The following is a 27,526-nucleotide window of genomic DNA, read 5'->3' as shown; positions in this document are numbered from 1 at the left end:
TCCCCTTGGTTTTGCAGTGCGGAGACCACGACGGCCCACTCCCCGTGGCTCCGCGGACCCCGCCCCTTACGTGCCCGGCCCCGCCCCTCACGCCGCCTGTGTCCGCGCCGCCGCAGTGTCTGCTGCCGCCAAGTGCGCCCGAGGCTCCTGCGCTGCCGCGCCCGGCTTCTCTCCAGCGCCCCGCGCCGTTAGCCACGTGGACCGACTCCGGCGCGCCGTCCTCACGTGGTTCCAGTGGAGTTTGCAGACCTTCCCGCTTCTCCGTACTCGCCCCCGCCTCTGAGCTCCCTTCCCATGGCGGCCCTAGTGTTGGAAGACGGGTCGGTCCTGCGGGGCCAGCCCTTTGGGGCCGCCGTGTCGACTGCCGGGGAAGTGGGTAAGCAAGCCCGGTTAGGCTGCAGACCTTATCCCACTCTGTGATGCGCCTCTCCGCCCAACCTTCCCCGTCCGGACCCCGCCATTTTCCCGCCAGCATACCCCCTTCCCCCATTCGGTGCCCATGGGCCCCAGCGCCATAAACCCCTCGCGACCAAGGCAGCCTCCACTGGGGCGTGCTCATCGCGCGGGGAGTGTACCGAAGGGTGCCCTACCGGAGCCCAGCCCTGCTTCTTTCTTGCAGTGTTTCAAACCGGCATGGTCGGCTACCCCGAGGCCCTCACTGACCCCTCCTACAAGGCACAGATCTTAGTGCTCACCTATCCTCTGATCGGCAACTATGGCATCCCCCCAGATGAAATGGATGAGTTCGGTCTCTGCAAGGTAGCCACACCCAGTGCTTTCTCTACATTCCTTTTCAAGTCAGTAATTGTTAACTATTAGTGAAGTAGGAGACGTTGACACCCTGCTGGGCATCCTGCAGAAAACATACCCGCTGAAGTAATAAAGTCAAGGACTAAGACTACTACTAACTGTAGTTGGGTTGTTAAGTGCCTTGGGAGGCACAGAGTGTTGGAGGCCTCAGGAAAAAGCTACTGCCCTTGTTAAGGGCATCAAGGCTCCAGGCATAGCTGAAAGCATTCTGTATGTAGTGAAGGCATGGATCAAGGAAAAGTAAAAGAGGTGTAAGGGAACAGCTTTGTCCAACTTGTTAGGCATGCAGAAGTCATGAGAAAAAAGCCTGCAGATAAGTTAAATCCAGTGGGCACGGAGGGACCTGAAGCCAAAGCAGAGTCAGCTTAGTTTGGTAAAGGATCCATTGAAGGTTTTTTTTAAGCAGCAGAGTCAGATGGGAGCAGTGCTTTTTAGGACTACATAAATTAGTGGAAAGAGACTGGAAACTAGGGTCACATTACTTCTCTGTGACAGTGAATGCCAGTTTACCTACAAAACCAGTGACATTATCTTCTAGACCTACTGACATGGCCTCATCTTATTTTCTGCTTTTCAGTTGTGTTCTTACCTCTAGGTGAGAAAACTGAGTTTCTTCCTACAGTGAGGTTTCCCTTATTCCTTCACCTCTGAAATTTGGAAACTAAGTTGCCCTCTGACAGTTCAAGCATTAAAAAAACCCAACATATAGTAATTAAGGTAATAGAGGAAGTCAATCTGGTCTAGAGTAGTATCTCTCAAAATTTGTTTGGCCTCACTGCAGGTGTAAGCCTTTAATTCTTAATTTGCCTTCCCAGCCACCCTGACACTGGGGAGAGCGAGCTCTGGTTAGAGAATGTACATATTGTTCTTTCTGGAAAAGAATTTTTAGGTTCATCACAAACCTATAAATACACTGCATTCTAGTTGATAGTGAATTCTTGTGAATTTGGTTAACCTTTGTCAATCATCACCTTTGTCAACTCTAGGCACACTGACAAAATTGAGTTTATAAAACTACAAAATTGAGGCCTGATTAGTATCAGGATGGGAAAGGCCTCTTGGAGCCACTGACACATATAAATGGATTACCTGGCCAGGGAGGGTTCTGCCAAACTATCCTTCAGATCCCTGGACAGTCTCAGAATGCAGGTTCCTTAAACTCTTCATCACCCAGCTGAATGCAGTTTAAATATGCTAATCCCTCCCACATAAACTTTCTGGTTCTCTGTAGCTATTTAACGCTTATCTATTGAGTAACAAGTTTATGGTTTTTTTGTTTTGTTTTGTTTTTGGGACAAGGTCTCACTTTGTCACCCAGGCTGGAGTGCAGTGGCGTGATCATGGCTCACTGCAGCCTCTGCCGCCTGAGCTCAAGCAGTCCTCCCACCTCAACCCCCCAAGTAGCTGGGACTACAGGCACCTGCCACCATGCCTGGCTACTTTTTTTGTATTTTTTGTAGAGACCGGGTATTGTCACATTGCCCAGGCTGGTATGTTATCTTTTTTTAATTTTTTTAATTTTTATTTTGCTTTGAGATAGAGTTTCGCTCTTGTTGCCCAGGTTGGAGTGCAATGGCGCAACCTCGGCTCACTGCAACCTCCGCCTCCCGGGTTCAAGCTGTTCTCTCGCCTCAGCCTCCCGAGTAGCTGGGATTACAGGCATGGGCTACCATTCCCAGCTAATTTTGTATTTTTAGTAGAGACAGGGTTTCTCCATGTTGGTCAGGCTGGTTTTGAACTCCCGATCACAGGTGATCCGCCCACCTCGGCCTCCCAAAGTGCTGGGATTACAGGCGTGAGCCACCGCGCCTGGCCTTTTCTTTTTTAAATAATCCCAAGTGAAGTTTAGGAGGCATGCTTAGTATTGTGCCCTGAACCTTTGTTTTTTATTTGGTAATGTATTTTGTACTTCCCTATCTTACTCAGTTTTTAATCACACTCTATAATTAATATTTATATGGGTGTTACCTTGTTTTCTAGCTCCCTAAGGCAGAAATAAACATCATGAAGACAGGAACCTCATCTTTTTTTGCTCATTGCTCTTTTCTCAGCATCTTTTGCAATGCCTGCACCTCAATAAATGTCTGACACCATGTGCCTCGCTCTTGAGTTCTCTGTTTCGTGACAAAGACACAAATACATATTCATCATATGACGTAAATAGCAAGAGAGGAAATAAAGTATTAAAACAGCTCTAAGATGGAGGCACAAGCTGTATTGGGTGAGTGTGAGGGGCTTCACAGAGAAGGGATTTGTGATTTCAGTTTTAGATAAAGGAAGAAAGAGGCGGGGCACGGTAGCTCATGACTTGTAATCCCAGCACTTTGGAAGGCTGAGGTGGGGAGGATCACCTGAACCCAGGAAGTTTGAGAGCAGCCTGGCAACATGGTGAGACCCTGTCACTACAAAAAATTCAAAAAATTAGCCAGGTGCGATGATCCACACCTGTGGTCCCAACTACTCAGGAGTCTGAGGTGGGAGAATCACTTGAGCCCAGGAGATTGAGGCTGCAGTGAACCGTGTATTTGCGCCACTGCACTCTGCACTCCAGCCTGGATAACAGCAAGATCCTGTCTCAGAAAAAGAAAAGAGGAATGGCTAGGTGCAATGGCTCACTCCTGTAATCCCAGCACTTTGGGAGGCTGAGGCGGGCAGATCACAAGGTCAGGAGATCTGAGACCATCCTGGCTAACATGGTGAAACCCTGTCTCTACTAAAAATACAAAAAATTAGCCAGGCGTGGTGGCAGGCGCCTGTAGCCCCAGCTACTTGGGAGGCTAAGGCAGGAGAATTGCTTGAATCCGGGAGGCAGAGGTTGCAGTGAGCTTAGTTAGATCTCACCACTGCACTGCAGCCTGGGTGATAGAGTGAGACTCCATCTCAAAAAAAAAATAATAATAAATAAAAAGGAAAATGTCATTTTCAGTGATCATCGGGGCACCCTGGGCCTGTGGGTTGTGTTTCATATAGGAGAGAGTGTTGTTGGTAAATGAAAATATCTATGCAAAAGCACCAAAAGGTTGGTATATTGAAGGCCGTTCAATGTGGCTGAATATAGGGTCTGTGGCCACACAATCGGGAAAATGCTGCAAAGAAATAACTTGGCCTGAGGCTTCTCACAATCTCTTTCCATCTGCAGTGGTTTGAATCCTCGGGCATCCACGTAGCAGGACTGGTGGTGGGAGAGTGCTGTCCTACTCCCAGCCACTGGAGTGCCACCCGCACCCTGCATGAGTGGCTGCAGCAGCATGGCATCCCTGGCTTGCAAGGTATGGTGGCAAGCAGGGGCATATCTGGGCAGAGCACAGCATGGCTGGATGGAAAGAATCAAGGTTTCTGTAGTCTGCTGGGACCTGACTCTAAGATTGTGATAGTTGGAAGGTTTAGTTTGGAGTTGGGCTGGGGGAAAGAATTGAACTATCACTCAGAAGGAAAATTTCCAACACAGGAAGGAACTCCCACCTTCCATAATCATCAGCTCAGGGCTAATCTTATTTCATCACCACCACTGGATTATTTTGATGCAAATCTCAGACATCATATCATTTCATCTACAAATAGTTCAATATCTATGCAAAAGGAATCTTTAAAAAACATCATAATAACGTCATACACTAAAAAAATTAATAATTCCCTAATACAAGTGTCCAGGCAATATTTAAAATTTCCCCTAATTTTTTTTTTTTTTAACTGTTCATTCGAATCTTGCTCTAAACAGGGTTCACACATTGCATTTGGTTGATAAGTCTCTTAATCTGTGGACCTTGTAACCTATTTGAAAACGGGTCATTTTTCCTGTATCTAGTATCCCATAGTCTGCACTTAACTTGGTTACGTTCCTGTAGTGTTACTTAGCGTATTATTTTTTTCCCTTTATATTATTTTCTATAAATGGATAGATTTAGAGTTGTTCAATTCAGATGTGATATTTTTGGCAGGAATACTTCATGGTAGTATACTTCTGTCACAATGGCCCAGGATTTTGATGCCCATAGAACAGCTGTGTGTGACTAGGGCTCTGGAATGGAAGTGCTTCTGGAAGTCAAACCTCACAGATGACCGAGTTGTGGGAATGTGATCCCTAAGACTGTGCTATTTTGACAGGAGTAGACACTCGGGAGCTGACCAAGAAGTTGCGGGAACAAGGGTCTCTGCTGGGGAAGCTGGTCCAGAATGGAACAGAACCTTCATCCCTGCCATTCTTGGACCCCAATGCCCGCCCCCTGGTACCAGAGGTCTCCATTAAGGTACAGAGGTAGAGTTGGAGAGTGTTGCAAGCTCTAGCACAGTAGTTATATTCTGCCCACAACTGGGGGGTGAACACAGGAGAGAATCAAAGGATGCTTTGAAGGTAGGAGTTGGTGCAGGCATATCTTATACCCACTGAGCACAGCTGCCAACTGTTGCCCTTTATTCCTCTATTTCTCAGACTCCACGGGTATTCAATACAGGGGGTGCCCCTCGGATCCTTGCTTTGGACTGTGGCCTCAAGTATAATCAGATCCGATGCCTCTGCCAGCGTGGGGCTGAGGTCACTGTGGTACCCTGGGACCATGCACTAGACAGCCAAGGTGAGTAGCTGGGGTCTGTTCAGGGCCTTGGACAAACAGCTTGGGTGGAAGGTCTATCCCTTGGTCCAACTGCTAAAAGTCAGTATGAGTTGCAGTGAAGAAGATAGACATTGGGACTTAACACTCTCATGGGCTGGGGGGCTGCAGGTGTGTCTCCTGTAATTGAAATACTGATTTTGATGTCATTTTTTCTGCCCACTCCAGAGTATGAGGGTCTCTTCTTAAGTAATGGGCCTGGTGACCCTGCCTCCTATCCCAGTGTCGTATCCACGCTGAACCGTGTTTTATCTGAGCCTAATCCCCGACCTGTCTTTGGGATCTGCCTGGGACACCAGCTATTGGCCTTAGCCATTGGGGCCAAGACTTACAAGATGAGGTGGGACTTGTGGGGAGCCGAAGGGGCCCATACTTGTGGCATGAGGGGAGGGGTGTCTCGGGAATGAGAAGAGAGTTGGTGTTTATTCGTGTTGAAATAGGAGCGGGGAGTTGCAGGTGAGGTGGCTCCCACCTGTAATCCCAGCACTTTGGGAGGCCAAGGTGGGCGGATCACTGGAGGTCAGGAGTTCGAGACCAGCCTGGCCAACATGGTGAAACCCTGTCTCTACTAAAAATACAAAAGTTGGCCAGGCATGGTGGTGTGCGCGTGTAATCCCAGCTACTCTGGAGGCTGAGGCAGGAGAATCGCTTGAACCTGGGAGGCGGAGGTTGCAGTGAGCCGAGATCGTGCCATTGCCCTCCAGCCCGGGAAACAGAGGGAGACTCTGTCTCAAAAAAAAAAAAAAGACACAGGAGCAAGGCTACTGAGAACAGGAGATCAGTAAGAGCTGGGGTAGGTTCAGTAGTGAAGAGAGGGTGAGCAAGGCCTGTAACTCGGCATGCTTCTACCTCCAGATATGGGAACCGAGGCCATAACCAGCCCTGCTTGTTGGTGGGCTCTGGGCGCTGCTTTCTGACATCCCAGAACCATGGGTTTGCTGTGGAGACAGACTCACTGCCAGCAGACTGGGCTCCTCTCTTCACCAACGCCAATGATGGTTCCAATGAAGGCATTGTGCACAACAGCTTGCCCTTCTTCAGGTGAGCCTGGTTGACTGGGTCTGTGAAACTTTGAAGCCCTGTGGGCCTTGATAATGGAAAAGTAAAGCACAGCGGTGGACCTGAGTCCCCTGTCCCACTACCCACCTCCGAGGCTGCCAGTGTCATGCCAGGGACCATGATGGTTTTCATGATGCAATCTCTTCAATAGTGTCCAGTTTCACCCAGAGCACCAAGCTGGCCCTTCAGATATGGAACTGCTTTTCGATATCTTTCTGGAAACTGTGAAAGAGGCCACAGCTGGGAACCCTGGGGGCCAGACAGGTAAGATCCTGAGTAGAACTGGGTTGTGGACCTAAGAACAGGGTTGGCTCCAGGATGGGCATAAGGTGGACATGCCCTGGGCAACTCCTAGATGTCTAGGAGGTTAAGGGGATTGGGGATAGGTGGCAACCAACCCAAGATACTGTTTAAGCTTCTGTTGAAAGGAACTCCAGGGTCCTGGGTTCTGGTCCTCCCTCTGCTACTCCTTAGATGCGTAATTTGCTCTGGACTCTTCTGAAAGCGAGGGAGCTAATCCAGTTGACCTCTTGGGTCCAGCTCAGCTCTAACATTCTATGACCTTTGCTTCCACAGTTAGAGAGCGGCTGACTGAGCGCCTCTGTCCCCCTGGGATTCCCACTCCTGGCTCTGGACTTCCACCACCACGAAAGGTTCTGATCCTGGGCTCAGGGGGCCTCTCCATTGGCCAAGCTGGAGAATTTGACTACTCGGGCTCTCAGGTGAGGCATGTTCCTCCCCACCCTTCTGGGCGTGTGACCCTCAAGAATGGAAAGAGTCTTAAGGAGAAGGGCTGAGTTGCAGGGAGGAAATGAACCAGATTTGGGGAATGTAGAGAAAGATGTAGTAAGAAATAGAAGTCAATTATTAGGGGCCAAGAGTACAGGGAGGGAAAAAAGAGGAGAATGCTACTCTAAGGCTGTTTGCAATTTTGCTTCTTCAGCAGAGGCTGAGATGCCATTCTTGTCCTTGTAGGCAATTAAGGCCCTGAAGGAGGAAAACATCCAGACGTTGCTGATCAACCCCAATATTGCCACAGTGCAGACCTCCCAGGGGCTGGCCGACAAGGTGTATTTTCTTCCCATAACACCTCATTATGTAACCCAGGTATGACTGGGGCAAGGCTGGAATGAAAAGAGGACTGGGCAGGGGGGCCCAGTGGTCACTCTGGGTTATTAAACTTTGATAGCCTCTCTACCCCCAAGGTTCTGATGCCTGTAACACCCCTCTCCATCCTCAGGTGATACGTAATGAACGCCCTGATGGTGTGTTACTGACTTTTGGGGGCCAGACTGCTCTGAACTGTGGTGTGGAGCTGACCAAGGCCGGGGTGCTGGCTCGGTATGGGGTCCGGGTCCTGGGCACACCAGTGGAGACCATTGAGCTGACTGAGGATCGACGGGCCTTTGCTGCCAGAATGGCAGAGATCGGAGAGCATGTGGCCCCGAGCGAGGCAGCAAATTCTCTTGAACAGGTTGGAGGGGTGTTTGGGTAAAGGAAGAATGGTGGTGTTTTCTTTGGTAATGTTATTTTTTTTTTAATTTTCTTTCCTTTTTTTTTTTTTTTTGGAGACGGAGTTTCACTCTTGTTGCACAGGCTGGAGTACAGTGGTGCGATCTCGGCTCATCATAACCTCCACCTCCCAGATTCAAGCGACTCTCGTGCCTCAGCCTCCTGAGCAGTTGGGATTACTGGCATGCGCCACCATGCCCAGCTAATTTTGTATTTTTAGTAGAGACGGGATTTCTCCATGTTGGTCAGGCTGATCTCGAACTCCTGACCTCAGGTGATCCACCCCCACCTCGGCCTCCCAAATTACTGGGGTTACAGGCATGAGCCACTATGCCCAGCTGTGTTATTTTCTTTATATCTTTTTTTCTGTGGGTCAGGCACACCTTGGACAGCAGGAAATAACCTGTTTCTTCATCTCTTCCACTCATTGCAGGCCCAGGCAGCCGCTGAACGGCTGGGGTACCCTGTGCTAGTGCGTGCAGCCTTTGCCCTGGGTGGCCTGGGCTCTGGCTTTGCCTCTAACAGGGAGGAGCTCTCTGCTCTTGTGGCCCCAGCTTTTGCCCATACCAGCCAAGTGCTAGTAGACAAGTCTCTGAAGGGATGGAAGGAGATTGAGTACGAGGTGGTGAGAGACGCCTATGGCAACTGTGTCACGGTGAGTGAATGGGGGGGAAGGGTGGGAGTCGTGTCAGGCAGGATGAGCTTTTGGAAGAGCAGAGGCCCAGGCCAAGGTCTTTGAGAGTTGTATGTCCCTCAGACCCAGGTTAGGTGCAGCCCCAGAGGTAACAGGACCCTGGGGTGCAGCCTTCTGCCTCTCCTGACTCCGCTTGGCAGTGACCTCCATGGCACCCCCCTTCACAGGTGTGTAACATGGAGAACTTGGACCCACTGGGCATCCACACTGGTGAGTCCATAGTGGTGGCCCCTAGCCAGACACTGAATGACAGGGAGTACCAGCTCCTGAGGCAGACAGCTATCAAGGTGACCCAGCACCTGGGAATTGTTGGGGAGTGCAATGTGCAGTATGCCTTGAACCCTGAGTCTGAGCAGGTAAGCTCTAGGCCCTGGAGCTGATAGTCTGGTTGTTACCCCTCCCTTCTTGCATAATTTTTGGCCCTTGAGGTTGAGGTCTTTTGGCCTTACAGTCCCTGGAGTAGAAGCTGGAATCTACTAGGGTTGTGCCTTAGGGAGGGCCCTTTTGCTAGGCATCGCTATGGGGAGGGCTTGTTTTCTCTCCTTTCTGAGACCTCGCCTAGACGGGGGCTTCTAGGCCAGTGACTTTATTCTCCTTCTTTGCAGTATTACATCATTGAAGTGAATGCCAGGCTCTCTCGCAGCTCTGCCCTGGCCAGTAAGGCCACAGGTTATCCACTGGCTTATGTGGCAGCCAAGCTAGCATTGGGCATCCTTTTGCCTGAGCTCAGGTACGACAATGAGGGAGAAATCCCTGTGGGGAAGTGGGTCGGGGGCTGAAGAAAACATTGATGGGACAGGGAATATGAAAAGGACATTGGCCTGGATTTGTGGGAATGGAAAGAGCTATCTGGAAGCTCACCCTTTATGCTTCCTTCACTGTCCTTCTGGCATCCCACCTGCTGGACCTCAGGAACTCTGTGACAGGGGGTACAGCAGCCTTTGAACCCAGCCTGGATTATTGTGTGGTGAAGATTCCTCGATGGGACCTTAGCAAGTTCCTGCGAGTCAGCACAAAGATCGGGAGCTGCATGAAGAGCGTTGGTGAGACTCATGCCCTGGGCACCCCCATGGGGCCCCACCATGACCAAGAATCTTAAATGTCAAGAGTTCCTGGTATGGCCTTTTAGCTCCTATGGGAGCAGGTGCTTGAGACATTTCAAACTAAGATTATAGGCCTTGTCAGGAGTTGGGGAGGCATCTGGAAATCTGTGTTGGAATACAGAATCTCTGGGATAGATGCAAGCCATCAGACTATCTCATCTCATTTTTACAGTATCTCCTCCTCTGGCACTTTGTGCTTTGGTCACTAAATGACTTTTTTTTTTTTAGTATGATGTTTATATCAGAGCAGGGCATTATAAACCTTTTTGGTAACAAGGAAATTTATTAGTGAATGATGAATGGCTGTAACATTACCCAGCAGTGGCAGAGCATGTTAGAATTGAGTTAGTATGTTTCTTTGTGGTATCCCTTTAGTTGCCTAAGACCATCCTCTAACACATTTCAACCAAAACAAAAATATACATGTACCAGACACAGTGCCACCAGCCTGATGGATAAGAGCATTTTGTGGTGCTCCAGATTTCCATTTAGAGCAGTAGTGGCCTTTAAACAAGTAAGTCTAAGCTCAGATATTATTTCAGAATTTTTAGAAATTCTGCAAGACTGCCAATTTTTTCCTTCTGGGGATGAATCTCTGTTATATGAAAATTAGAATAAACATGGGAATGAAGCCATAATTGTGGCAAAAAGAAGTGGATTGAAAATAGGCCAATGAAAGATTGGTTCCTAGATGAGACATTTAATTGTTTTACATCTGTTCAAGTATTCTTGGAATGTGGTCTTCTTTGGTAATTTTTTGTAACTTTTATTATACAAGTAAGAAACATGAATCATGGAAAACGAGAAAAGATAGTTTAACCAAAGAACAATAGTCACTTGTAATCTTGCCTTACAGAGATTGATTAATTCTACCGTGTATCTGCGACTGCATAATTCGGCCGTGTATCTACAACTGCATACATTTCTAGGCATATGTGTATGCATGTATTAGGCTTCTCTTTTTTTTAACAAATCTCAAACTAAAAAGTCTTATAACCACAGTTACAAAGAAATTGAACAAAATCAGTCACACTTACTGTTAACATCGTAGTGTTTCTAAAACTTTTTTAAAGAAATGTAAATGTTAGGATTGTAAATAGAAAAATACACTTGGTAAGAAATACTTAAGCCCCTAGAGTAAATAGTCAGAGGAGATGAACAAAACTTTACAGAAGAAGAAATCAATAAGCAAAGCTAGAGAAAAGACGGTTCCTCATTAGTAAATAGAAATCTAGTTAAATGAGACACTGTTTATGCTCACTTCTTAGAAGGTGCTTAAACTTTGTATTATAAAGCACAGACTTCTATAAAGTTACTCGTACTTATCAAGGGCTATAAAATTTGTGTTATCTATTGCCTCTACATATTTAGAAATTTATCCTAAGGAGATTATCCAAAACAGAAAACATCATATCCAGTCCAGGCACGGTGGTTGTAATTAATCCCAGCACTTTGGAAAGCTCAGGTGGGAGGATCGCTTGAGCCCACGAGTTCAAGGTTGCAGTGAGCTGTGATTGTACCACTGCATTCCAGCCTGGGTGCCAGGGTAAGACCCTGTCTTTTTTGTTTGTTTGTTTGTTTGAGACGGATTTTCATTCTTGTTGCCCAGGCTGGAGTGCAATGGTGTGATCTCGGCTCACCACAATCTCTGCCTCCTGGGTTCAAGCGATTCTCCTGTCTCAGCCTCCCGAGTAACGGATTACAGGCATGTGCCATCACTCCTGGCTAATTTTGTATTTTAATAGAGACGGGGTTTCTCCCTGTTGGTCAGGCTGGTCTTGAACGCCCATGCTCAGGTGATCCACCCACCTTGGCCTCCCAAAGTGCTGGGGTTACAGGCGTGAGCCACTGTGCCTGGCCAAGACCCTGTCTCTTTTTTCTTTTTTTTTTTATTTTATTTTTTATTTTTTGAGGCAGAGTCTTCCTCTGTTGCCAGGCTGGAGTGCGGTGGTGCTATCTCGGCTCACTGCAACCTCTGCCTCCCAGGTTCAAGCGATTCTCCTACCTCAGCCTCCTCAGTAGCTGGGACTACAGGCACGCACAACCACGCCCAGCTATTTTTTGTATTTTTAGTAGAGACGGGGGGTTTCACCATATTGCTCAGGATGGTCTCGATCTCTTGACCTTGTGATCCGCCTGCCTCGGCCTCCCAAAGTGCTGGGATTACAGGCATGAGCCACCATGCCCGGCCGACCCTGTCTCGTTAAAAAAGAAAGAAAACATCACAGCCTAACTTATAATTATGAAAACTTTTTTAATACGGAGTTTTATTCTGCCACCCAGGGTGGAGTGCAGTGGCGTGACTGTAGCTCACTGCAGCTTGGATCTCCTAGGCTTAAGTAATCTCCCACCCCATCCTTCTGAGGAGTGAGACTACAGGTGTACACCACCACACCTTGCTAATTTTTTTTTTTTTTTAATTATTTTTTGTAGAGAGGGAGGTCTCACTATGTTGTGCAGGCTGGTCTCAATCTGCCTTAGGTGATCCTTCTGCCTCAGCCTTCCAAAGTGTTGGATTACAGGTGAGAGCCACCAGGACTGCCTAATTGTAAACACTTAAAAGCGAAATGGGCTGGGCGCGGTGGCTTACACCTGTAATCCCAGCACTTTGGGAGGTTGAGGTGGGCATATCATGAGGTCAGGAGTTTGAGACCAGCCTGGCCAATATGGTGAAACCCCATCTCTAAAAAATATACAAAAATTAGCTAGGCATGGTGGCACGCACCTGTAGTCCCAGCTACTCAGGAGGCTGAGGCAGGAGAATCGCTTGACCCCAGGAAGCAGAGGTTGCAGTGAGCTGAGATCACACCACTGACTCCAGCCTGGGCGACACAGTAAGACTACGTCTCAGAAAAAAAAAAAAAAAGCTAAATGTCCTTCAGTTAGCAGTTAAATTATGGCAAATCATATAAGAATTAAGTTGGTGTTGGCTGGGCCCAGTGGCACACGCCTGTAATCCCAGCACTTTGGGAGGCCGAGGCAGGTGGATCACCTGAGGGTGGGAGTTCGAGACCAGCCTGGCCAACATGGTGAAACTCCGTCTCTACTAAAAATACAAAAATTACCCAGGCATGGTGGCAGGTGCCTGTAATCCCAGCTACTTGGGAGGTTGAGGCAGGAGAATCACTTGAATCCAGGAGGCACAGGTTACACTGAGCTGAGATCATGCCATTGCACTCCAGCCTAGGAGATTGCACTCCAGCCTGGATGATGAGAGAAACTCCGTCTCAAAAAAGAATTAAGTTGGTGTTTATGAGGCCACGTGGCAATGTGGGAAAATGTATGATGAGGAAAAAACACAGGATGGAAATTATATGTATGCCGTGATCATATGTAAAACATACCTATGAAGGTCCGGCACGGTGGCTCACGCCTGTAACCCCAGCACTTTTTTGGGAGGCCAAGGCAGGTGGATCACAGGGTCAGAAGTTTGAGACCAGCTTGGCCAACATGGTGAAATCCCGTCTCTAATTAGCCAGACATGGTGACACGCACCTGTAATCACAGCTACTCAGGAGGCTGAGGCAGGAGAATCTCTTGAACCCAGGAAGCAGAGGTTGCAGTTAGTCGAGACCGCACCATTGCATTCCAGCCTGGACAACAAGAGTGAAAGTCCATCTAAAAAACAAAAACAAAAAAACCTATGAAGAAAAGTCCAGAAAGAGAAACTCAAATGATTGTTGTAAATGTGATTTGCTCTGCATGGATTAGTAGTAGGGATCATCTTCCTATTATCTACACTTTTTAAAAAAGTTTTAAAGAATTCCAGATGGTGTTATGATTATGTGAATAAATCAAGCCCAATAACTGGACAGCCATCAGTGGTTTGGGCCACTGTGATAAACTTCCAGTATCCAGTGTATGGGGATATATTCCAGTATCCCCATGCCCGTTTTAGGCATATTGATTCCATATTAATAAGCACAAAACCTGAGCTTATCCATGAAAATAGCAGGGAAAAGGGCTGTAAGTTAAGATTTCTTTTTTTTTGTTTGTTTTTTTGTTTTGTTTGGTTTGAGACGGAGTCTCGCTTTGTTTCCCAGGCTGGAGTGCATGGCGCGATCGCTGCTCACTGCAAGCTCCGCCTCCCGGGTTTACGCCATTTTCCTGCCTCAGCCTCTGGAGTAGCTGGGACTACAGGCGCCCGCCACCACTCCCGGCTAATTTTTTTGTATTTTTAGTAGAGACGGGGTTTCACCATGTTAGCCAGGATGGTCTCAATCTCCTGACCTCGTGATCCGCCAGCCTCAGCCTCCCAAAATGCTGGGATTACAGGCGTGAGCCACCGCGCCTGGCCATTAAGATTTCTTAATCGTGAAACACCATAAATCCCACTATCATGTGACTTGCCTTGAGAATCTCCCAGAGTCTTGACTATAAACCACAGGCATTATGGGCAGTGCCTTCCTCCCACCCCTTCCACCTCCACGCCTTCATTCCTTCCATTCTGTTCTTCCAGGTGAAGTCATGGGCATTGGGCGTTCATTTGAGGAGGCCTTCCAGAAGGCCCTGCGCATGGTGGATGAGAACTGTGTGGGCTTTGATCACACAGTGAAACCAGTCAGCGATATGGTAAGTAGCTCTCCTCCCCTGGCAACACCCCTAAAATAGACCCTGCTTCTCATTGCCCCCAGACCATGAGCTTGTTACCAGTAACACTAGCAGGAGTCATCATTGGACATTTGCTTTGTTTTCACTTTGCTGAGAATTTTGAGATGTCTCCTTAGCACGCAAGGTTGTATCACTAGACTTGTTTTTACGGATGAGGAAACTGAGACATAGGTTATAGAAATTACTCAAAGCCACATAGCCTGTGAGAGGTAGACCCAGGATTGGTATCCAGGTTTTTGCAATTACACAGCCTGTGCTCTGGTCTACAGTTTCCCCTTCCTGAGACAAGGGCAGCTACTTACGCTCAGGCTTTTAGATGGACTGGCAGTAGCTTCCGTCTGTCTACCCCCTTTCTATCAGGAGTTGGAGACTCCAACAGATAAGCGGATTTTTGTGGTGGCAGCTGCTTTGTGGGCTGGTTATTCAGTGGACCGCCTGTATGAGCTCACACGCATCGACCGCTGGTTCCTGCACCGAATGAAGCGTATCATCGCACATGCCCAGCTGCTAGAACAACACCGTGGACAGCCTTTGCCCCCAGACCTGCTGCAACAGGCCAAGTGTCTTGGCTTCTCAGACAAACAGATTGCCCTTGCAGTTCTGAGGTCAGAGGTGGCAATAAGAGCTTCCGGCTGAGAAATGTGGGGCAGAACCTTTGTATCAGTGAGGGACCCTCGGGAGGGAGGAAGGAGAGTGTGGGAGAGCTTTAGAGGCTTCTGACCTTGGTTCCAAGGATATTTCCTCTCATCCGTGCCCTGGGGTCTCAACGCTCTATCAGTCTGTACCCTACTCTCTGGGCCTGTGTTTTAGACCCTTTTTCTATTTTAGCACAGAGCTGGCTGTTCGCAAGCTGCGTCAGGAACTGGGGATCTGTCCAGCAGTGAAACAGATTGACACAGTTGCAGCTGAGTGGCCAGCCCAGACAAATTACCTATACCTAACGTATTGGGGCACCACCCATGACCTCACCTTTCGAACACCTCATGTCCTAGTCCTTGGCTCTGGCGTCTACCGTATTGGCTCCAGCGTTGAATTTGATTGGTGTGCTGTAGGCTGCATCCAGCAGCTCCGAAAGGTCAGAGGGTTCATTTTCATTCCAGTTTCCTTGCTATTCTGTTCATCGCTAGCAATTGCTTGGCACTAATCCTGGCATTTCCTATTAATCGCCATCCCTTACTTTGGTCATAGAGGTTTGGGGTGGGGGTCCTTTTAGGCCATCTCTCATGCCCCACACGGTACATGAATCTCTTCCCCAACACTTTGTACCTCCTTCCCTCCCAAGGCAGGGGTCCTGTACAGCTCTTTGAGAGGAAGCTGTGCGGGCACTCTCTGAAGTAGGGGCTTTGGCTTAGTTTCTCCACGATTTTCCTCCCACCTGACTGCTAAATACCCTTCCCCTCCCTCTTGCAGATGGGATATAAGACCATCATGGTGAACCATAACCCAGAGACAGTCAGCACCGACTATGACATGTGTGATCGACTCTACTTTGATGAGATCTCTTTTGAGGTGAGGGAGATGGGGGCTTCCTGGTAGCTTGGGTGGCCAGGGTCGAGTGGAACAGCTGGCTGACCTAAGATTCTTTGAAACTTGGTGGGGGCTGAGGGAAGCAGTGAGCAGGAAGGCTCAGATTCCTGCCCTCTTTTGCTGCCACCACCTCTTTCTCCCCCTGCACTGTAGGTGGTGATGGACATCTATGAGCTCGAGAACCCTGAAGGTGTGATCCTATCCATGGGTGGACAGCTGCCCAACAACATGGCCATGGCGTTGCATCGGCAGCAGTGCCGGGTGCTGGGCACCTCCCCTGAAGCCATTGACTCGGCTGAGAACCGTTTCAAGTTTTCCCGGCTCCTTGACACCATTGGTATCAGCCAGCCTCAGTGGAGGGAGCTCAGTGATCTCGAGGTGGGCTGGGACCTGGTGGGATACCCGGAGGCTGGATGATGCTTGGGGGTGAGTGTGAACAACTCAGCTAAGCTCCCTGCCTCCTGTAGTCTGCTCGCCAATTCTGCCAGACCGTGGGGTACCCATGTGTGGTGCGCCCCTCCTATGTGCTGAGCGGTGCTGCTATGAATGTGGCCTACACGGATGGAGACCTGGAGCGCTTCCTGAGCAGCGCAGCAGCCGTCTCCAAAGAGCATCCCGTGGTCATCTCCAAGTTCATCCAGGAGGCTAAGGTGGGAGGCTGCAGACAGTGAAGTCTCTGAGGGCATGCTGCCAACCCTGGAGGAGACTTCCTTCTCTGGTCCAGCAGAATCATAAGCACCAGGGCTGGGAACAGTGGGCTATGTGGGGCTCGTTAAAGGAAGAGACAATCCTAGAGTAAGTGAGAGAAGACAGTGGCCCTACGTCGCACTGTCTGTGTCCCCCCGCTAGGAGATTGACGTGGATGCCGTGGCCTCTGATGGTGTGGTGGCAGCCATCGCCATCTCTGAGCATGTGGAGAATGCAGGTGTGCATTCAGGTGATGCGACGCTGGTGACCCCCCCACAAGATATCACTGCCAAAACCCTGGAGCGGATCAAAGCCATTGTGCATGCTGTGGGCCAGGAGCTACAGGTCACAGGACCCTTCAATCTGCAGCTCATTGCCAAGGTAATAAGGCTAAAGGAAAGAACTAGGGCCACAGCTCCTGCATGTTCTGTGCTGGCCACAGTGCCATGAAGCCCTGCACTGTCTCCTGCCTTCATCCAAGTAAGCAGGGAAGCTGGAGGGAAAGGGCTGTAGCTAGAGCTCATGGTGTTGGGGCTTATGACAATCAGTCACCGTGAACCCTGCTCAGTCTGATCCCCCAGAGACTGAGGACTAAGAGGAAGAGTCTAGGCCTATAGATAGCGTGAGCAAGGCCAACCTGCAGAAGGCCTGACCAGTCTTCTCTGCCCCAGGATGACCAGCTGAAAGTTATTGAATGCAACGTACGTGTCTCTCGCTCCTTCCCCTTCGTTTCCAAGACACTGGGTGTGGACCTAGTAGCCTTGGCCACGCGGGTCATCATGGGGGAAGAAGTGGAACCTGTGGGGCTAATGACTGGTTCTGGAGTCGTGGGAGTAAAGGTAAGGAATATCGAAACCCTTGGGGTTAGCAGAAAAATAGGAGAGAGTTCACTCACCACACAGTGTTGTCAGTCAGCATGTAAACCAGGCACTGACTGCAAGGCATTGCCCGATCATGGGGGTAATGAGGTGGTCATTGTCCCTTAAGAGCTTACTTTATGGTAATGGGAGGGAAGAGAAGTTGGATCCCCAAAAAAGCTTAGGTATAGAACAGTCTGTGATAAAACTACATATTCGACCTGTAAACAGAATGCTGCAGGCGTTCAAGAGACAAGAGGTGCTGCTTCCAAAAGGGGTGATCTGGGAAGGCTTGAGCGAAGGGGTGCTATTTGAATTGAGTTTTGAAGGATGGTTAAGGTTTTTTATTTGCAAAGCTTGTAAAGTTTTTTATTTGCAAGGGCACACCCTAAGCAGAAGCTGAGGGACGACCCCAAGTACGTTTGGAAAGCAGTAGGGCACACAGAGAGGGCAGGCTGACCCTGCCATTCAGATGGGATCAAGAACAGGGGACTGTGTCCGTCTCTGCTAGTGAGGGAGGAGGTCCCCTCACACCTTGGCCCTCTCTCTTCCCTCCTGCTCTTTTAGGTGCCTCAGTTCTCCTTCTCCCGCTTGGCGGGTGCTGACGTGGTGTTGGGTGTGGAAATGACCAGTACTGGGGAGGTGGCCGGCTTTGGGGAGAGCCGCTGTGAGGCATACCTCAAGGCCATGCTGAGCACTGGCTTTAAGATCCCCAAGAAGAATATCCTGCTGACCATTGGCAGCTATAAGGTACCAGAATCCAGGAGGGCTTCCTGAGGGCCGTGGCTCCCTGGGCCAGGGCTGACCTTGACATGGAAGACAGGAAGAAAACAATTTCATCCTTCTGTTTGGTTTCAGAACAAAAGTGAGCTGCTCCCAACTGTGCGGCTACTGGAGAGCCTGGGCTACAGCCTCTATGCCAGTCTTGGCACAGCTGACTTCTACACTGAGCATGGCGTCAAGGTGCAGGAACTCTAGCAAGCTACCCCACTGCTGCCCTTCCCCAAGGGGGTGAAAATACTGCACCAAAGAATTATCTGGGCTGGGCACAGTGGCATATGCCTGTAGTCCCAGATACTCAGGAGGCTAAGGCAGGAGAATCTCTTGAGCCCAGGAGGTAGAGGCTGCGTGAGCTGCAAGTGTGCAGTGAGTGCATCATTGCACTCCAGCTTGGGAAACAGTGAGATACTGTCTCAAAAAAAAAAAAAGAAAGAATTATCTCCTATTCCCGTGCTTTTATTATTACCGTTATACTAATAAACTATATTCCATGTAGAAAGCAGAATACACAGGAAGCAAAAAGTCTCTTGAAATCTCTCTACTACTCTTCTGATATTTTTTCTTCCAGAATTTTCTCTGTGTACATGTGTGTGAGCTCATACTGCACCTAGTCCTTGATAACCCATCTTACTTAGTGTAGATATCTTTCCTGCCAAGAAATATACTTTGCCAGTATCAAATAGAGGCAGCCCTCGGTGCCCACCCTATGGGTCCTCAGTCTCCTCCTGGGCCAGCTCCTCTCCCTTAAGGCCAGCCTTTCTGAGCGCTGCCAGACTCAGCTTGGCCCTGACCTCGACTCCGGGTTGGCAGGTAACAGCTGTGGACTGGCACTTTGAGGAGGCTGTGGATGGTGAGTGCCCACCACAGCGGAGCATCCTGGAGCAGCTAGCTGAGAAAAACTTTGAGCTGGTGATTAACCTGTCCATGCGTGGAGCTGGGGGCCGGCGTCTCTCTTCCTTTGTCACCAAGGGCTACCGCACCCGACGCTTGGCCGCTGACTTCTCCGTGCCCCTTATCATCGATATCAAGTGCACCAAACTCTTTGTGGAGGTAACTGAGACCCGTATGCCTGGAGGGAGACTGCCAGTGTTGATGGGGAGAAGAAAGAGGGAGGAGTGAGTATGGAACAGCCATGCTAGTAATAAAGCTTTGTGGCTACAGAGGGAGAGACAGTGGGTATAGAGTGTGCAGAGCCTGGTTTATGGGAAAACCACATCTCTCCCTACAACTCCCAGGATCACCCTTCCCTTAAATCAAAGCTGACTGCTTTCCACTTGCAGGCCCTAGGCCAGATTGGGCCAGCCCCTCCTTTGAAGGTGCATGTTGACTGTATGACCTCCCAAAAGCTTGTGCGACTGCCGGGTAAGTCTTTGGGGAGAACTTGGCTTCTGGACACTGGCAGCCGCTGGCATAGAGACCCGCAGTGTGGTGAAGGATGGCTGGGGGGCCCACTCTCTGTCCTGGACTGCACAGACTGTGAAGACCCCAGACTCTTTCTCACTCTTTCATTCCTTGATCCACAGTGTCCACAGTGGCCTTGTCTGAGATTTTTTTTTTTTGAGATGGAGTCTTGCTCCATCGCCCAGGTTGGAGTGCAGTGGTGTGATATCGGCTCACTGCAGCCTCCGCCTCCCAGGTTCAAGCAATTTGCCTGAGCCTCCCAAGTAGCTGGGATTACAGGCGTGTGCTACCACACCAGGCTAATTTTTGTGTTTTTAGTAGAGACGGGGTTTCACCATGTTGGTCAGGTTGGTCTTGAACTCCTGATCTCAGGTGATCCGCCCGCCTCGGCCTCCCAAAGTGCTAGGATTACAGGCATGAGCCACCATGTCCAGCTCACCCTTCCTATTTCTGAATCTTCCTGTAATCTTGCTGCTTCCATTTTCTCCCAGGATTGATTGATGTCCATGTGCACCTGCGGGAACCAGGTGGGACACATAAGGAGGACTTTGCCTCAGGCACAGCCGCTGCCCTGGCTGGGGGTATCACCATGGTGTGTGCCATGCCTAATACCCGGCCCCCCATCATTGACGCCCCTGCTCTGGCCCTGGCCCAGAAGGTGAGCCACTGCACTCCTCTTCCTGGTATTGGAGACCCATATGCCCCCACCAGCCACCCTTGCTTCCCTGAGCCGTTTTCCTTCTGCCTCGCCCCATGGGCCCAGGCCACTGGTGCCAGGCTAGCCTGTGTGGGCATGGGTGCCAGCGAGCCTTACCTCTGTGTATCCTCTCCAGCTGGCAGAGGCTGGCGCCCGCTGCGACTTTGCCCTATTCCTTGGGGCCTCGTCTGAAAATGCAGGAACCTTGGGCACCGTGGCCGGGTCTGCAGCCGGGCTGAAGCTTTACCTCAATGAGACCTTCTCTGAGCTGCAGCTGGACAGCGTGGTCCAGTGGATGGAGGTAGGGAGTGTGCATGTGGCAGGAGGCCACCACCCAGTGTCTCCTGGCTTGTGGGCCCCTGCCTAAGTGGGCCGGTAGCAGTGAGGATTCAGGGGAGCTCCTGGGGACTCTGGGCTCTGATGAGCACAGTCAGAGATTGTGCACACTCCTTCATCAGTTCTTTCTGCTCCCAGCATTTCGAGACATGGCCCTCCCACCTCCCCATTGTGGCTCACGCGGAGCAGCAAACCTTGGCTGCTGTCCTCATGGTGGCTCAGCTCGCTCAGCGCTCAGTGCACATATGTCACGTGGCACGGAAGGAGGAGGTAAGCGCACACCTGAGATCCTGCTGTCCCTGTTGCTTTCCCAGTAACACCAAAGGTCAGGGTAGTCCTTAGGGGCAGGAGACAGCAGGAGGAGAGTCTGGAGACAGCGGGAGGAGGGTCTCGAGCCAGCACCCTTGCAGGTCTACATCATCATTTTTTGAGCAGGGATGTTGGCCAGTGGGACTTTGTGTAGGGCAAGGCATATGGGTGGTGCCTCTTCTGGATCTTCCCATCGTTCCTCAGATCCTGCTAATTAAAGCTGCAAAGGCACGGGGCTTGCCAGTGACCTGCGAGGTGGCTCCCCACCACCTGTTCCTAAGCCATGATGACCTGGAGCGCCTGGGGCCTGGGAAGGGGGAGGTCCGGCCTGAGCTTGGCTCCCGCCAGGATGTGGAAACCCTGTGGGAGAACATGGCTGTCATCGACTGCTTTGCCTCAGACCATGGTGAGAGAATCCAGCATGTACCTCCTCTGCCCAGTGGGGCTTGTGGGACAGCCCTAGCAAGAAAATGGGAAGCAGGCCAGGCCTCAGGACTCTACTAGGACAGGGTCTTGATCTGTATGGGACCCTAGCCTCTAGGGGGCCTGGTCTGTGATAGGTGCCTGGTAAATACTTGTTGAAAGAATGAATGAGCCAGTGAGTAAAACTGCAAATGAAAGAATACATGGGTAAAAATGTGGGCTCCAGAAGATGGCAGCAGTCCTGTCGCCCTTGTTTCTAGTTCCCAGAAAAAATGAGCATCAGGAGTGGTAGTGAGCATAAGGAGGTTGTTGGAAGTGCAGTCCTGGGGTGTGGGTGACTTCCTAGACGTGGAGGTGATTGGTCCTGAGGGTAATGGCTTTCTTTCTCCCAGCTCCCCATACCTTGGAGGAGAAGTGTGGGTCCAGACCCCTACCTGGGTTCCCAGGGTTAGAGACCATGCTGCCACTACTGCTGACGGCTGTAAGCGAGGGCCGGCTCAGCCTGGACGACCTGCTGCAGCGATTGCACCACAATCCTCGGCGCATCTTTCACCTGCCCCCGCAGGAGGACACCTATGTGGAGGTGTGGGGATGAGGCCCAGAGCAGGATGGGGGGCTCTCCAGCCCTAGGATCTGTTCTCCGGGGAGCCTTTCCCTAGTATAACCCATGTCCTCTGGGCAGGTGGATCTGGAGCATGAGTGGACAATCCCCAGCCACATGCCCTTCTCCAAGGCCCACTGGACACCTTTTGAAGGGCAGAAGGTGAAGGGCACCGTCCGCCGTGTGGTCCTGCGAGGGGAAGTTGCCTATATTGATGGGCAGGTACGCAGGTAGCCCCTGCCTGATCTCAGTAGTGCCCTCGTACACACCACGTTCATTTCTTCCCTACCCAGCACATCTACACTGTCCCACTATGTGCAGCACTGCCCTGGACCACAGGTTGGGGACACAGCTCCCCAAGGTGCTTTTTGTCCTTGCTGACATCTACCCCTTTAGGACCTGAGTTCTCTCTGCTCCCTCCTGAGTGCCCTGCCTTCTGCCTGCAGGTTCTGGTACCCCCGGGCTATGGACAGGATATACGGAAGTGGCCACAGGGGGTTGTTCCTCAGCTACCACCCTCAGCCCCTGCCACCAGTGAGATGACCACGGTATCCACACTACTGGGCAAGGGGGCTGGGAGGTGTTAGTCTCAGGGCAGGTTGAACAGCTTGAACATTTTCATTGGTGGTTCAGGAACAGTTGGGGTTTTCTTGAGGGACTGAATTTGAAGTGGGGTTGGGTCAATTATTTTTTTTAAATGCTGGGCCAGGCCAGGTGGGGTGGCTCACGCTTGTAATCCCAGCACTTTGGGAGGCCAAGGCAGGCAGATCACCTGAGGTCAGGAGTTTAAGACCAGCCTAGCCAACATGGTGAAACCCCATCTCTACTAAAAATAAAAAAATTAGCCAGGCGTGGTGGTGCACGTCTGTAATCCCAGCTACTTGGGAGGCTGAGGCAGGAGAATTGCTTGAACCCAGAAGGTCACGCCACTGCACTCCAGCCTGAGCGACAGAGCAAGACTCCATCTCAAAAGAAAAAAAAAAAAAAACAAAAAACTCTGGGCCAATGTTATCCCTCCAGACACCTGAAAGACCCCGCCGTGGCATCCCAGGGCTTCCTGATGGCCGCTTCCATCTGCCGCCCCGAATCCATCGAGCCTCCGACCCAGGTTTGCCAGGTAAGAGTGGGGTTCCTGTGACTCAGAGACTGTGTAGGGACAGGATCCACTTCTTCCCAGTGTCTCGCCTTTCTCTACTTACATGTCCTCCTCTCCATCCCTTTATCCTCGTCTGATCTGCTGTGCCATCCTTTGCCTAAACAAGTCTCCCCAGTGTGAGTAGACATCTCACAGCTTCTCATATGCCCTTTTTTGTTGTGGGCAGCTGTGTTCCTCCGCCCAGGAGCTGGGATCCCACGGGGCAGCAGAGCGTGGGGTAAATCCAGGTTGTTGGTTGGTGTGAGTCTGGCCGTTCCTGTTGCCTAGGATGCCTTTGCCAACTGGGAGAGCCCCGGGAGGGCACCACTGCTCCCATACAGCACAGCCCCATGGGAAGCCACCTGTCTGTCCCCAGAGCTGCTGCAGTCCCCTGCCCTCCCCTAACCTGCTATATTACTGTGTTGTGAATTGGTTTAACACATACACTGTGATTCAGAGTTCCTGGGAATATGGGGTTTCTTTCTAAACCTCAGCCATAAATGTATATCTGTCCTCTTGTCCTGTTTGCAGCTGAGGAGCCAAAGGAGAAGTCCTCTCGGAAGGTAGCCGAGCCAGGTGAGACTCCACCCTGACACACACTCACCTCGGGGACCTCTGATCTGGCCTTGGTAGGAGGAACCCTCTGACCAGCCTTTTCTGCCCCATCCCTCACTGCAGAGCTAATGGGAACCCCTGATGGCACCTGCTACCCTCCACCACCAGTACCTAGACAGGCATCTCCCCAGAACCTGGGGACCCCTGGCTTGCTGCACCCCCAGACCTCACCCCTGCTGCACTCATTAGTGGGCCAACATATCCTGTCCGTCCAGCAGTTCACCAAGGATCAGGTGCCTGTGGCAGGGAGGATGGGACCACCCAGAGCTTTGAGGATTTGGAAGGCTGGGGCTAGGACTTTTCTAGCTAACTTGGGCTCTTTCTTAGATGTCTCACCTGTTCAATGTGGCACACACACTGCGTATGATGGTGCAGAAGGAGCGGAGCCTTGACATCCTGAAGGTCAGGATCAGGGCCGGGGGTAGGGTCCAGGCCATCGCCTGCCCTTGGGCCGCATCAGGGCAGGGCCGCGCAGTGGTCAGAGTGGGTCTTCCTCCCCCTGCCATCCCGTCCCCTTATGTTAGTCCATCCCTCTGCTGCTGTAGATCTTCCCCCACGTTTTCCCTCCCCAAAGCAGGATTTAGCTGGCTTGGGAGGCCCTGAGCATGAGACCCCACTAGTGGGGTCTTCTGGTCTGGGCTGCTGCAATCATGGGAGAGAGCTAGGGTGTGTCCTCCTTTCCCAGCTCATTCAGGCACTTGATGGGTGGTTTTCTGGAGGCAGAGCCTTTAGCTCAGAGTGACACCAGTGGTGGAAACGTCAAGGCTCTGACAGGTCACAGGGGAGGTTTGGGTGCAGAAGGGTCCTCACAGCACCCCTCAAGTGTCAGTTGGGGTAGTGGTGCCTACCTGGGGTTTCCCCAGGGTGGACACGCATATGTACACCTTCCACCTTGCTCTTTCCCCAGGGGAAGGTCATGGCCTCTATGTTCTATGAAGTGAGCACACGGACCAGCAGCTCCTTTGCAGCAGCCATGGCCCGGCTAGGAGGTGCTGTGCTCAGCTTCTCAGAAGCCACATCGTCCGTCCAGAAGGGCGAATCCCTGGCTGACTCCGTGCAGACCATGAGCTGCTATGCCGATGTCGTCGTGCTCCGGCACCCCCAGCCTGGAGCAGTGGAGGTGAGGCCAGCGTGGGTACTGAGATGGGGTTAAGAAGGCTGGACCCAGGGACATGAGAACCCTTCTGCCCACGTTTTCTTTGTTTTGGGCCAGATCAGTGAGGGGACCCCAGAAGAGGGGGACTGGCAGTTGGGGGGCCTCTGAGCTGCAAAAGACAGGATTTTCCCCTTTTTTCCAGCTGGCCGCCAAGCACTGCCGGAGGCCAGTGATCAATGCTGGGGATGGGGTCGGAGAGCACCCCACCCAGGCCCTGCTGGACATCTTCACCATCCGTGAGGAGCTGGGAACTGTCAATGGCATGACGGTGAGGGTGGTGGCAGGGGTTGGATCCCTGCCAGGGGACAATCTAGAGAGGGAAGCAGGAAGTGGTTACCCCGGTCCAGGACAGCTGCATCAAGGAGGCCCTCATTCTGCTCCAGAGGCTTTTAAAAGCTTGGAAATGATGTCGGGGGGCACTCAGTCTGGGATCCCTGTGGTGACTGGGTTCCTCCCCTAGATCACAATGGTGGGTGACCTGAAGCACGGACGCACAGTACATTCCTTGGCCTGCCTGCTTACCCAGTATCGTGTCAGCCTGCGCTATGTGGCACCTCCCAGCCTGTGCATGCCACCCACTGTGCGGGCCTTTGTGGCCTCCCGCGGCACCAAGCAGGTGAGACCCTCACAGCCCAGCCTGGAGGCCATAGAGACGTGGGTTGGGCAGTCAGAGCCCAGTACTGCATCCACCATGGCACTCCTCACCCTCCAGGAGGAATTCGAGAGCATTGAGGAGGCGCTGCCTGACACCGATGTGCTCTACATGACTCGAATCCAGAAGGAACGATTTGGCTCTACCCAGGAGTACGAAGCTGTGAGTGCTGTCCTTGAGGAAGAAGCCAGTGCTGCTGCCGTAGGGCATCAGATATGAGGACAGAAAGGCTGGGCTGAGGGCTGGGTCAGAGCTATTAAACCTCACATCTGTCAATTGCCATAGCTGCATGTGGGTGTGGAGGGGACCCCAGTGGAGCCCAGACTTGTGTCCTCTGTAGCCACTCCTACCCCAAGGGACTAATGGGGACCCCATCTGCCTTGCAGTGCTTTGGTCAGTTCATCCTCACTCCCCACATCATGACCCGGGCCAAGAAGAAGATGGTGGTGATGCACCCGATGCCCCGTGTCAACGAGATAAGGTGGTGCAGCATCAGAGTCAGAGACTGGCTCGGGGCTGGTGGAGGGGAGGAGACTTAGTCCTGGACAAGCCATCCACGGGCTGCATGATAACACTTCCTTTTTTTTTTTTTTTTTTTTTTTGCAGCGTGGAAGTGGACTCGGATCCCCGCGCAGCCTACTTCCGCCAGGCTGAGAATGGCATGTACATCCGCATGGCTCTGTTAGCCACTGTGCTGGGCCGTTTTTAGGGCCTGGCTTCCTCAGCCTCTTCTCTTTAGGCCCAGCTGCTGGGCAAGGAATTCCAGTGCCCCCTACGGGGGCAGCACACTTAGATATTCCTGGACATCCAGATAGCTCACATGTGCTGACCACCCTTCAGGCTCTGGACTGGAGCTCTCTGGCATGGGGGTGGGGCCTCAGATGCTGGGGCCCAGTCTGCCCCATCTTCATTCCTGCACCTTAAACCTGTACAGTCATTTTCTACTGACTTAATAAACAGCCGAGCTGCCCCTTGATGCTGAATGTAGTAGAACGGAACTTTCTTTTAGAAAATTGAGCAGATTCCCAAATTATAAGAGCAGCCTCACCATGCAGGGCTGTGGCTAGGGCTGTGCGCCCACACTTAGCATTTTCACACTCGTGGCTCTTTGGGACTCGGCAGGAGCGTGTTAACTCTGCTCTCTGAGTCCTGTGTCGTGCTGATGCTAGCGCTTACCTGGGGGCTCTGGCTGGTGTCCAGCCCTCCTTCCTCAATTCAGTTGACTCAAAGACCTGACAGAGAGTTCTGCCCTCTTCCTGACACTGGGAGAACACTCATCAGGGTGAAAGGAAGGCTGAGCACTGCGGCCTGTCTGAGGCCAGGCCTTGACTCTTCCCCACTCTTTCTGGTTAGTCCTCCTCCAGTGGCTAAGGCTGCCATTGCATTCTCAAAACCACCCTGGAGTTCTTCAGCCACTGTCACTATTAGGAGCCCCTCCTATTTCCCATCCCTGGGAGCCTCTACCTGACATTGGACAGAGGGGCAGATGCCATGGAGGGCTGAGGAGCATTTTGGCTTGGAGACCCCAGGGCAGGAGCCTAAGGGGAGTAGCTTATGTGTCTGTGGGTGAGGGCTTCTGAGGAGCGGCTGTGCCCTCCAGTGAACTTGAGTAGCATTGGAGAAATCTCGTTTCTTGTTCCAACAAAACTTAGCACTCTGTGGGTACAAAGCACCATGTGCAGTGGGAGTAAGAGGAAGAACAAGGCAATTCTCACCCTCAGTTTTCAGCCTCAGGTCATAAGGCTTCCAGTGGCTTCTACAGATTAAACTGCTGCACGTTGGCACATGATAGTGCAAACTGCTCTGACACCATTCAGGAATCACCTACTTCATCCAGAGAGTAACAGTGTATTCTAGAGATAAGAAAAGGAGAAGGACCTCGTTTTTTGAGAACTTAGTGTGAACAGGAACTTGATGCGTATTGTCACTTCTTACACCAGCCTTCCACCCATTT

At 51.1% G+C, this 27,526-nt stretch overlaps 1 protein-coding gene across 2 annotated transcripts; it reads left to right on the top strand.

Annotated features, from left to right (window-relative positions):
• The first annotated feature begins 22 nt into the window (after window positions 1-22).
• On the top strand, window positions 23-26,555 carry CAD (carbamoyl-phosphate synthetase 2, aspartate transcarbamylase, and dihydroorotase). Of its 2 annotated transcripts, XM_054547720.2 has the most exons (45): window positions 23-376; window positions 620-759; window positions 3,950-4,079; window positions 4,915-5,057; window positions 5,240-5,381; window positions 5,586-5,757; window positions 6,273-6,458; window positions 6,628-6,740; window positions 7,053-7,198; window positions 7,452-7,583; window positions 7,717-7,950; window positions 8,422-8,643; window positions 8,850-9,038; window positions 9,288-9,412; window positions 9,595-9,725; window positions 14,245-14,357; window positions 14,757-15,001; window positions 15,225-15,471; window positions 15,807-15,905; window positions 16,077-16,301; window positions 16,391-16,573; window positions 16,773-16,991; window positions 17,282-17,449; window positions 18,035-18,217; window positions 18,326-18,430; window positions 19,058-19,297; window positions 19,528-19,609; window positions 20,140-20,306; window positions 20,482-20,646; window positions 20,820-20,951; window positions 21,195-21,396; window positions 21,806-21,996; window positions 22,096-22,236; window positions 22,461-22,562; window positions 23,035-23,131; window positions 23,337-23,387; window positions 23,681-23,725; window positions 23,828-23,997; window positions 24,092-24,166; window positions 24,672-24,884; window positions 25,063-25,188; window positions 25,381-25,536; window positions 25,633-25,734; window positions 25,959-26,053; window positions 26,179-26,555. In XM_054547720.2, the coding sequence occupies exons 1-45, from the start codon at window positions 295-297 to the stop codon at window positions 26,279-26,281; spliced, it is 6,729 nt and encodes a 2,242-aa protein (XP_054403695.1). In that variant the 5' UTR covers window positions 23-294; the 3' UTR covers window positions 26,282-26,555. The 2 variants fall into 2 exon arrangements, with proteins under 2 accessions (XP_054403695.1, XP_002812234.2); XM_002812188.5 differs by lacking the exon at window positions 23,337-23,387.
• Window positions 26,556-27,526: the final 971 nt, after the last annotated feature.

The sequence above is a fragment of the Pongo abelii genome, chromosome 12 (genome assembly GCF_028885655.2).
Source record: "Pongo abelii isolate AG06213 chromosome 12, NHGRI_mPonAbe1-v2.0_pri, whole genome shotgun sequence".
Lineage (NCBI taxonomy): Eukaryota > Metazoa > Chordata > Mammalia > Primates > Hominidae > Pongo > Pongo abelii.
This window is presented reverse-complemented; position numbering and strand designations above follow the sequence as displayed.